The 12,339-nt window shown below is 37.8% G+C and overlaps 1 protein-coding gene across 1 annotated transcript in view; it reads left to right on the forward strand.

The window, feature by feature from the left end:
* LOC123552817 (cleavage stimulation factor subunit 3-like) overlaps nt 1-12,339 on the forward strand; it is a 135,898-nt gene that overhangs the window by 82,829 nt on the left and 40,730 nt on the right. The window contains exon 24 of the mRNA XM_053540940.1: nt 4,263-4,405. Within this exon, the coding sequence (XP_053396915.1) occupies nt 4,263-4,405 (143 nt within the window). The remainder of the gene's footprint in view (nt 1-4,262; nt 4,406-12,339) is intronic.

A 12,339-nucleotide genomic window follows, 5' to 3' on the forward strand; every position in this document is an offset into this window, starting at 1 on the left:
GGCCCTTTGATAGTTTTTGCTATATGGAATATTTTGTGTGGCCAACTCATCACAGACTATTAATCTGAATTGCTTTATACTTTCACAGATCAACAAGCTTGATATGTAGATTTCATTTTTTTTTTTATACGCCCGTTTGAAAAACGGGACGTATTATGGGAACGCCCCTGGCGGGCAGGCGGGCGGGCGGCGTCCACAGACTTTGTCCGGAGCATATCTTCTACATGCATGAAGGGATTTTGATGAAACTTGGCACAGTTGTTCACCATCATGAGACGGAGTGTCATGCGCAAAAACCAGGTCTCTAGGTCTAAGGTCAAGGTCACACTTAGAGATCAAAGGTCAAATTCAAGAATGACTTTGTCCGGAGCATATCTTCTTCATGCATGGAGGGATTTTGATGAAAGTTGGCACAATTGTTCATCATCATGAGACGGAGTGTCATGCGCAAGAACCAGGTCCCTAGCTCTAAGGTCAAGGTCACACTTAGAGGTCAAAGGATACAAGAAAGAAAACTTTGTCCGGAGCATATCTTCTTCATGCATAGAGGGATTTTGATATAACTTTGCACAAATGTTCACCACCACGAGGCGGAGTGTCATGCGCAAGAACCAGGTCCCTAGGTCAAAGGTCAAGGTCACACTTAGAGGCCAAAGGTCAGATACAAGAATGACTTTGTCCGAAGCATTTCTTCTTCATGCATGGAGGGATTTTGATTTAACTTGGCACAATTATACACCATTATGAGACGAAGTGTCATGCGCAATTCCCTTCTTTAGAATTACTTCCCTTTGTTGTTACTATAAATAGCTTATATTGTAACTTTTTCATTACTAGTTGTAGGGAAAAATCGAGACCACTTTTCTGTAGTACAACATGCATGCTACATCCAATTATGAGGTGTATTTTGACTAATCTCTATCTGGTAAAGATTTTTGTGTGGACTTACAATTTTTTTTGGATTTTTTTTTTTTTTTTTTTTTTTAAGATTATCTTCCCTTAGTTGTTACTATAAATAACTTATATTGTAACTTTTTTATAATTGACCGTAGGGAAAAAACAAGACCACTTTTCTGTGGTACAACAGGGATGTTACTTTCAAATTTTAGGTGTATTTTAAGGTATCTCTACCTGGTAAGGAGTTTTTTTGTGGACTTAGAAAAACAAATGACTTACAATGATTACTAAACAACCACAAAATTAAAATTCCATTTGCAAATACAGGTGCTAGAGTAAAGAAATTTGCTGTGACGGGCGTATATTGTGACATTCTGGCACTCTTGTTCTTGCATAAGAAACAAATAATTCTAAGTTGAAAGTTGTTCATGCATTTTCTTTCCTTTTTTGTGAAAAGAATTTGCAGATTGACTAAATTGGTCATGTCAGTTTTTTTTTTCAAAAAGAGAAACAAAAGTCTGGAAAATACCAAAGTTGTTAGTGTTCAGGGTGAGATTTTAGTATGGATGGATGGTCCATCATTCAGCATCAACATTTACTTGAATATCTCCTCTGAAACTACTGGTAAGAATTACATTCAAAATTGGTTTGTAATATTCTGGCTTGAATTCTTTCAAGTTTATTCAAATTGTTCATCTTGGCCCTGTTTAAAGAGCTTGGCCTCTTTCAGGGGAAAGCTAAAATAGAAATTCCTTTAAATGACTTGCTTGATAGGTCAGTAGTATCAATGTAAGGACCTCTTTCAAAGTTATTCAGATGGGGACACTTTGTTCCATTCAGGGCCTGCTTGAGCTAAAAATAGAAATGCATTGAAACAACATCTTATGAACTGTTTGATTGATCTTCATCAAACTTGGTCTGTAGTATCATTATAAGGTCCTGTCCCAGATTTTTTTCCGAATGGCACACATATATTTAAGGTCAAATAGTCAAGGTCAGGTGAGCGACTTGGAGCCACTATGGCCCTGTTTGTTTGGTTACTTTTGTATGACACTAAATACATAACCACTCAGTAGAAGATTAGAGAGATGTTAGTGTCTGACATTACTGGGAAGTGTCTGAAATACTTTCAGTGTACTTAACATAAGAAGATTATGTTTCCTGTAATATACCAGAAGTTAATTAGCACTTAATGCATACTTCCACATACAATTCAGTTTTGTACCCACCCACTTATTAGTATCTGTTATTATATCACAGTAGTTTGAAAGAGGGTAATAGTGGAATTGCAGTGTCAATGCATCAATCCTTCCTTCCATCTGTCTGTATATGCACTGGCAATAGCTCTTTAAAGAATAGATGGATTGTGTTCAGTTTTTGTACACGGGTTTATGATCATTATAAGATAGAGGTGGAGGAGGATCCTGGTTACAGTCCACTAATTTTCCCAAACTCCTCTTGAAAAATGAATGGTCTGAATTCATGTTTGATAGACAGTTACAGGATACAGACCAAGTTTGATTTCTGTTATAATTGACCAATTTTTAAATGTTCTTGATGATGTTTTGCTGTATCCCCCCACCCCCACCACCCATAACTGTCTCAACATGCACCCCTCTTTAAGGTAAAGTGAAAGTTTACTTTGTTTTGCATTGTCAACAAGTAACATATGACTGGCATTTGGGCACCAGTGTCCTATAAACACAAATCTGGTTGAAGTTAAAAGTGTAAGAAAATGGTTTTAACCGTTGATTCTCGTGAGGTTTTATTTTCGATTTGAACCAATTTTTGCCTCTGCAGTTTGTTTTTTTTGAGGGCTTGTTAGGTAATCTCTATCCCGTTGAATTTCTATTGTTAATTAGCATGAGAAGTTGGGCATTTGTGCGTCTTGGGATTTGTTTCGGATATCACACAGCCAGACCAAAGATGTGGTCAGTGTCTAAGACAAAGATATAATTATATAAAAGGGCATAAAAATGTGTGTCCCATGTATCTCAAGAAGTTTTTTGTCTAGGTTCAGGAAACATAGAAATGTTATTCTGCATTTTAAGTTGTGCACAAGGGATTTGGTTTGGATGTCACTCAGCCAGACCATAGTTATGGCCCTTTTCTTAGTCAAAATATGCTTAAAGTGTATAAAAGTTTGTGTCACATACTGTGTTGGTATGCCGTAAAACCCAAATAATAAATAAATAAATTATCGGAAAAAGATTTGGCCTGGAGTCATTAACCTTTACCCTGCTAAATATCTATAAAGGACAGGTCCATCAGTCAATTTTGGCAATACCGTTTATTATTTGCAGGGGTATTCACTGAAATTTACTGACAGAATAGCGAACATTGAAGACCATGATCAGCCTGATCATGTTTCAGGCCTTTTCAGCTTGGGGCAGCGCCATGACCTTTTCTTATGCATCATGATGCCTTCCTCAAGTGCCCTTTTTATTGCCTGTTTTCTTAAACTGATGACACCTGACTGTGTATTTCATGCTTCATGCATTGCCTTTGATAAGTACCTTGTGATGTTACCATGCAGATGATGATATTTTTTGCAAGCTCATATAATTATTAGGTCCGAAAATTTATAAACCTTTACCCTGCAAAATTTCTAAAATGGATTGATCCGTCATTCAATTTGGGCAGCACCACTTACTATTCCACTAGTGGTTCTGTACCAAGATTGTTCAGTTATGACCCTGGGGTCAATACAGGCCACACCCATTTGGTCCCTTGATTTACATAGACTTATTTGCAGCAGTGGCAAAGAAATTTGGACCACAAGCATAATGTTTGATACAGATTTCAATATTCATCTTGAATTGTCTTAATCATGACCTTCTGACCTATTTTCTTGTTTTTGAAGGTACAGCATAGAAATTTGGACCACCAGTTTAATTTTTAAACAGATGTCAGCAGTTATCTTGAATAATCTTTACCATAACCTACTCACCTAGAGTTTTTGTTAGTGAAGCTTAAGCAAAGAAATTACAGTTGTCTGATGATATTGTTTGCAGGAATAGAATATTACAGTTGTATGTTGATATTGTTTGCAGGAATGGAATATTACAGTTGTATGATGATATTGTTTGCAGGAATAGAATATTACAGTTGTATGTTGATATTATCTGCAGGAATGGAATGTTACAGTTGTATGTTGATATTGTTTGCAGGAATGGAATATTACAGTTGTATGATGATATTGTTTGCAGGAATAGAATATTACAGTTGTATGTTGATATTGCTTGCAGGAATGAAATATTACAGTTGTATGTTGATATTATCTGCAGGAATGGAATGTTACAGTTGTATGTTGATATTGTTTGCAGGAATGGAATGTTACAGTTTTATGTTGATATTGTTTGCAGGAATGGAATATTACAGTTCTTTCTTTTGAGGCGGATCCAGAGCCTTTTGGCAAAAATCGTGATGCAGCAATTACAGCAATGGCCAAAGAAGTCGGTGTGGAGGTAGTTAAGAGATCCTCACATACATTATATGATCTTCAAAGGTATGTATATCTAACCACCATCCATATACACTAAGGATTGTTCTGCATGTTTGGATTGAAATTTTCTTACAATTTAGTATTTGATAAAACTCTGATTTTACAAAACTTGGGAATACACTTAGAAAATTCTGCAAAATAAAATAGATAGGGTCGTGTGCTTGATTTTTAGCTAACCTGTCACATAGTGACAAGGTGAGCTTTTGTGATCATGCAGCGTCCGTCCGTCCGTGCGTAAACTTTTCCTTGTGACATCTCTAGAGGTCACATTTTTTGTGGGATCTTTATTAAAGTTGGTCAGAATGTTCATCTTGATGATATCTAGGTCAAGTTCGAAACTGGGTCACTTGCCATCAAAAACTAGGTCAGTAGTCTAAAAATAGAAAAACCTTGTGACCTCTCTAGAGGCCATATATTTCACAAGATCTTCATGAAAATTGGTCAGAATGTTCACCTTGATGATATCTAGGTCAAGTTCGAAACTGGGTCACGTGCGGTCAAAAACTAGGTCAGTAGGTCTAAAAATAGAAAAACCTTGTGACCTCTCTAGAGGCCATATATTTCGCAAGATCTTCATGAAAATTGGTCAGAACGTTCACCTTGATGATATCTAGGTCAAGTTCGAAACTGGGTCACAAGCCATCAAAAACTAGGTCAGTAGGTCAAATAATAGAAAAACCTTCTGACTTCTCTAAAGGCCATATTTTTCATGGGATCTGTATGAAAGTTGGTCTGAATGTTCATCTTGATGATATCTAAGTCAAGTTCGAAACTGGGTCACGTGCCATCAAAAACTAGGTCAGAAGGTCTAAAAATAGAAAAACCTTGTGACCTCTCTAGAGGCCATATATTTCATGAGATCTTCATGAAAATTGGTCAGAATGTTCACCTTGATGATATCTAGGTCAAGTTCGAAAGTGGGTCACGTGCCTTCAAAAACTAGGTCAGTAGGTCTAAAAATAGAAAAACCTTGGGACCTCTCTAGAGGCTATATTTTTTATGGGATCTGTATGAAAGTTGGTCAGAATGTTCATCTTGATGACATCTAGGTCAAGTTCGAAAGTGGGTCACGTGCCTTCAAAAACTAGGTCAGTAGGTCAAATAATAGAAAAACCTTGTGACCTCTCTAAAGGCCATACTTTTTATGGGATCTGTATGAAAGTTGGTCTGAGTGTTCATCTTGATGATATCTAGGTCAAGTTCGAAACTGGGTCAACTGTGGTCAAAAACTAGGTCAGTAGGTCTAAAAATAGAAAAACCTTGTGACCTCTCTAGAGGCCATATTTTTGAATGGATCTTCATGAAAATTGGTCAGAATGTTCATCTTGATGATATCTAGGTCAAGTTCGAAAGTGGGTCATGTGCCTTCAAAAACTAGGTCAGTAGGTCAAATAATGAAAAAACGTGACCTCTCTAGAGGCCATATTTTTCATGGGATCTGTATGAAAGTTGGTCTGAATGTTTATCAACTGGGTCATATGGGAAGAGGTGAGCGATTCAGGACCATCATGGTCCTCTTGTTTGCTAGACTGATTTGAAAAATTTGAACCTCACTCCATTTTTAGCTCACATGTCACAAAGTGACAAGGTGAGCTTTTGTGATCCCACAGCGTCCGTTGTCCATCCGTCCGTGCATCCGTGCGTAAACCTTTGTTTGTGACCACTCTAGAGGTCACATTTTTGATGGGATCTTTATGAAAGTTGGTCAGAATGTTCATCTTGATGATATCTAGGTCAGGTTTGAAACTGGGTCATGTGCGGTCCAAAACTAGGTCAGTAGGTTTAAAAATAGAAAAACCTTGTGACCTCTCTAGAGGCCTTACTTTTCAATTGATCTTCATGAAAGTTAGTCAGAATGTTTACCTTGATGATATCTAGGTCAAGTTCGAAACTGGGTCACGTGCAGTGAAAAACTAGATCAGTAGGTGAAATAATAAAAAAACCTTGTGACCTCTCTAGAGGCCATATTTACATGGGATCTGTATGAAATATGGTCTGAATGTTCATCTTGATGATATGTAGGTCAAGTTCGAAACTGGGTCACGTGCGTTTCAAAACTAGGTCAGTAGATCTAAAAATAGAAAAACCTTGTGACTCTCAAGAGGCCATATTTTTCATGAGATCTTCATGAAAATTGGTGAGAATGTTCACCTTGATGATATCTAGGTCAGATTCAAAACTGGGTCCCGTGCTTTCAAGAACTAGGTCATTAGGTCAGATAATAGAAAAACCTTCTGACCTCTCCAGAGGCCATATTTTTCAATGGATCTTCATGAAAATTGGTCAGAATTTTTATCTTGATGATATCTAGATCAAGTTCAAAACTGGGTCACATGAGCTCAGAAACAAGGTCACTTTGTCAAATAATAGGAAAAAACGACGTTATACTCGGTTCAAAACTGGGTCACGTGGGGACAGGTGAGCGATTCAGGACCATTATGGTCCTCTTGTTCATACTGGGAGACTATGGGAAAATCACAACTTTCATAGAATTTTCGCGATTAGAAATTTTTCTACAATGTAGATTTTAATGAGACTTCTCACAGTCATAAATAAACATAATGATGTATAATGTGGTTAAATAAAATGTAAATTGGTGCTAAAATGCCTTGGCAAAATTGTCCATTACGGTATTTTTCGATAAAATAAGAATATTCCAACAAAGTAACAATCAGATATACTGGTACTGATGATAAACCCGGACAGATGATAAAGCCGACCACCTTGGAAATATTCGATTGCAATCGGTTATATATAAAATTGAACACACCATCTTATAGTTTCCACTTACAACACCAATTGGTGTAAACAAAAACAAAATTGGTAAATATTCTGTATAAATAAATGACTTACATAAATTTGTATAAAAAATATTTATCCAAAATTACTGGGGAAGGGGGTGTTTTTTTGCGCATGCTCACTGTCGAAACATGAAGGCCTGATATTTGGTAACTTTTCATTACTTGATCAGGAATGAGTGTTGCAGCTTTTTGGCGAAAGTTTCAATATAATAATACCAAGAAAATTTTGTAAATGACAAAGTGTCCGAATTTATCATCAGTCAACGTTCATACAGTCCCATTTTTACATACCCCTTTCAGGGCCTCACTTCGTGTGAGTTTGCTTACAAAATATAAATTTGAATTATGTAAAGTTTTCAGCAAAGGTTAAGCTTTATTTTGATACCGACCATTGATTACAAACTGCAGAAATAAAAAAGTTACAGGTAAAAAACCTCATTTTCTGTTCGGGTTTATCATCAGTACCAGTAACACTTTCTTTGAACTATCTCATTATAAATGAGACTACATATATATACTTTGGGTGGGGTAACCTTAATTGACGTGACTCGTTTAGGACTGATTGGGGTTTCAAAATTTCCAGAGCCCTGCTGCTTTGTACCAAGAATGTGCTGCATGTGGCCATTTTGTTCCAATGGTCACCTGGTCACGCAGAGAATTGCTTAGAGGCAACAGTGTATTGCTGCACTTTAGCAAAGACAGATATATTTAGGTTTTCATTACCAGAAAGTAAGTTATCAATAGTGGGTGCACAAGTAATTAGTCCCCTACTGGCTGAAAACCAGTTTTAGGGACTATAGCAATGCGCATTTCCGTCATTCTGTAATTCTGTCCGTCTGTCCACAATTTTGTGTCCAGTCCGTAACTCTGTCATCCATGAAGGGATTTTAATATTACTTGGCACAAATGTTTCCCATGATAAGACGACATGTCATGTGCAAAACCTGGTACCCTAGCTTAAAGGTCAAGGTCACAATTGGAGGTCAAAGGTCAGCAGGGCTTTTTTCCTGTCCAGTCCATAGCTCGCCCATCCATGAAGGGATTGGCGCAAATGTACCTCATAATAAGACGATGTGTCATGCACAACTTTCAGACTCCTAGCTCAAAGGTCAAGGGTGTGGGGAAATTTTACTGTTAACACTATCGAGGTCACAGTTTCTTAGTTTGAAACGTGGTCACAATGTTTCTCTTTTTAAAAAATCAGGTGAATTTGAAACTGGGTCATCTGGTCAAAAACAAAGTCACTAAGTCAAATCTTAGAGTAATCTGACCAGAGAGACAGAGTGAGAGAAAGCCCCCAGAACAGAGAGAGAGAGAAATCCTTTAGACACAGGCCTGTCCAGCTAAATTAGTCTAGCTCTTTACTTGACCGGTGTATAGCACCGATACATGTGAAGCCATCGTTCCTTGGAAGAACCAGTACTGGCCTCTTAGTTAGGTTGGAAACACTCAAGAGGGTCTCAGAAATTTCTAGTGCCTGGACCGAGATTCGAATCCTGGACCTCTGGATTGACAGGCGAGTTTCCAGTAGAGTGTTACCACTAGACCACCTGGTCACCATACCATAGAGGCCACATTTTCTACCTGATCTTCATGAAACTTTGTCAGAATATTTGTCTGTATAAAATCTTGGTCAAGTTCAAAACTGGATTACTGGAGATCATAAACAAGGTCACTTGGTCAAATCACAGACAAGATCAAATAGTCTTTGTTAGAATGTCTGCCTCTACGAGATTAAGGTCAGATTAGAATCAGGGTAACCTGACTGTTATTAAAGTCACTAGGTCAAACACTCTAGGCCAACTTTTCCACTTTATCTTCTTCATCAGAGAGTTATCTCTCTGGAATCTGTGTCAGGTTTGAAACTTTGTTATTTAAGGTCAAAAACTAGTGTAAGATCACTTTATCAAGTAATAAAAAACAACTTGTGAACATCTTGTGCCGAATCATCCTAATTGTCAGAATAATTTTAGGTCAAGCTTGAAACTGGATTATCTAAGGTCAAAAAGTAGGTCACTAGAATAACTCATAAGAAATCCTTGTTAACAGTCAAGAGGCAGTATTTCCTACTTGATCTTCATAAGACCTAGAGTGTTCAGCCGTTGAAAATCTGGGATAAATTTGCCATCCTGCCCATCCCGCAGATTATTAAATGGCAAGCCGAAACAATAGAAGATAATTTTATCAACTGCATTAAATAAAATCTTGGCTCAGTGATGAGCACTTACTTTCATTTACCTTCATTATTTGAAAACGATTATGTGTAATTTAACTTCACATGTCAATCAGAAGAGGAAGCAACAACAATATAATTTGTCCAGTTGTCACATGTTGCTCCTCCCAGCACGATAGAATGATCGTGACAATAGAAAATAATTTTATCAACTGCATTAAATAAAATCTTGGCTCAGTGATGAGCACTTACTTTCATTTACCTTCATTATTTGAAAACGATTATGTGTAATTTAACTTCACATGTCAATCAGAAGAGGAAGCAACAACAATATAATTTGTCCAGTTGTCACATGTTGCTCCTCCCAGCACGATAGAATGATCGTGACAAAATGCTATTTTTTGTTGTGTCCACATGTTGATGCATGGCACCCCTCCCAGCATCAGGAATCGGCAGGATAGGGGGCCAACTTGAACAGAAAAGTTTGTCATTTCATCACCCTATTTTTGTTGTGTCCTGTACCTGTCATTTTACGTAGATAGGGCTTATTCTTATTATAAGGCATTATGGAATTTCCATGATTCTGTTACTTATTCTTTACATGTTTGGTTGAAATCAAATATTATGTTCATTCTCATCTGTAATTATGTCTGGGGGAGACATATTGTTTTTGCCCTGTCCGTCCGTACGTACGTCACACTTCATTTCCGAGCAATAGCTGGAGAACCATTTGACCTAGAACCTTCAAACTTCATAGGTTGGTATGGCTTATGGAGGAGACGATCCCTATTGTTTTTGGGGTCACTCCGTCAAAGGTCAAGGTCACAGACTGACCCAGAATGTTGAAACTTCATAGGATGATTGGTCATGCAAAGTAGATGACCCCTATTGATTTTAGGGTCACTCCGTTGAAGGTCAAGGTCACAGGGGCCTGAACATGGAAAACCATTTCTGATCAGTAACTTGAGAACGACTTGACCCAGAATGTTGAAACTTCATAGGATGATTGGTCATGCAGAGTAGATGACCCCTATTGATTTTGGGGTCACTCCGTCTAAGGTCAAGGTCACAGGGGCCTGAACATTGAAAACCATTTCCGGTCACTAACTAAGAACCACTTGACCCAGAATGTTGAAACTTAATAGGATGATTGGTCATGCAGAGTAGATGATCCCTATCGATTTTTGGGTTACTCTGTTAAAGTTCAAGGTCACAGGGGCCTGAACATCGAAAACTGTTTCCAATCAATAACTTGAGAACCTCTCGACCCAGAATGTTGAAACTTCATAGGATGATTGTTCCTGCAGAGTAAATAACCCCTATTTGTTTTTGGGGTAACTCCGTTAAAGATCAAGGTCACAGGGGCCTGAACATTGATAACCATTTCCGATCAATAACTTGAGAACCTCTTGACTCAGAATGTTGAAACGTCATAGATGATTGAACATGCAGAGTAGATGACCCCTATCGATTTTGGGGTCACTCTGTTAAAAGTCAAGGTCACAGGAGCCTGAACATGGAAAACAATTTCAGATCAATAACTTGAGAACCACTGGACCCAGAATGTTGAAACTTCATAGGATGATTGAACATGCAGAGTAGATGACCCCCATTGATTTTTGGGTCAGTCTATTAAAGGTCAAGGTCACAGGGGCCTGGTCATGTAAAATCATATCCGGAAAATAACTTGAGAACCACTTGACCTAGAATGTTGAAACTTAATAGGATAATTGGACATGCAAAATAGATGACCCCTATTTATTTTGGGGTCATTTGATCAAAGGTCAAGGTCACAGGAGCCTGAACAGTGACTTGAGAACCACTAGGCCAAGAGTATTGAAACTTAGCGGGATGACTGGACATGCCAAGTAGATGATCCCTATTGCAGCCAACCATCAGTGTCTCTTTGACTTTCGCTCCTGACCCCTATTGATTTCTTGCCTATATGATACAGGCTCTACTTGTCCTTTGTATTGCATTTAGTATGTTTTAAGTTAGGCATGTGTTCATGCAGGTAAAAATTGTAGTTTAAGTGTTTATAATATGAGCAGTGCCATGAGAAAATCAACATAGTGCATTTGCGACCAGCATGGATCTAGACCAGCCTGCGCAGTCTGGTCAGGATCCATGCTGCTCGCTTTCAAGGCCTATTGTAATTAGAGAAACCGTTAGCGAACAGCATGGATCCTGACCAGACTGCACGGATACGCAGGCTGGTCTGGATCCATGCTGGTCGCAAATGCACTATGTTGGTTTTCTCTAGGCGTGGCTCATATAATGTTTCTGTCACGTTTTTTGTTATGGACATAAATATACAAATTTCTAGTATAACATAATTATACAAATTTCTTGTATAATCTTATTTTTAGCTTTTCTGATATGTTTGTCAAATGTTTGTCAATGAATAATGATTAATATAGTAGACAATTGTTTTTATTACCTTCGGTTCCATTATGGCTCTAGCTGTATAAGGTCATGTGCGATATTGAAAACAAATTAAAAGCCTTCATAAGTGACGCAGATACAAACAAGCAAATCAGACAGATATTGGAATTCTGACACAGACATAAGATATGTTGTTTTCTTCATTTCAACCACAGGGCGTTGTAATACTTGTTTGGAAGCTACAAAGTCTCAAATCTGTTTTAATGCTCCCCCCTCCCTCCTTCGGAATGGGTCAGTGTGTAGTAATAGGACCATCTGTCTGTCTGTATGTAATTGATAACTGAAAAATGCATCAATCCGCAGTCATCAACCTTATCAGGATAATTACCTGTGGTCAGTAAATACCTTATTGTTTTGGGGGTCAGTATGTCAGAGGTCAAGGTTGCAGTGATCTTTAGTGAAAAATCAGCTTCCAATTGGTAATTGAAGAAAGCTTTTGCCTATAGTCAGCAAAAGAAGGTTCACTTTTGCCCAAAAATGGCCTAAAAACGGGAAGTCTCAAAATGGAGTGAAGAACA

Source organism: Mercenaria mercenaria, chromosome 4 (genome assembly GCF_021730395.1).
Source record: "Mercenaria mercenaria strain notata chromosome 4, MADL_Memer_1, whole genome shotgun sequence".
NCBI classification, from domain to species: Eukaryota; Metazoa; Mollusca; class Bivalvia; order Venerida; family Veneridae; genus Mercenaria; species Mercenaria mercenaria.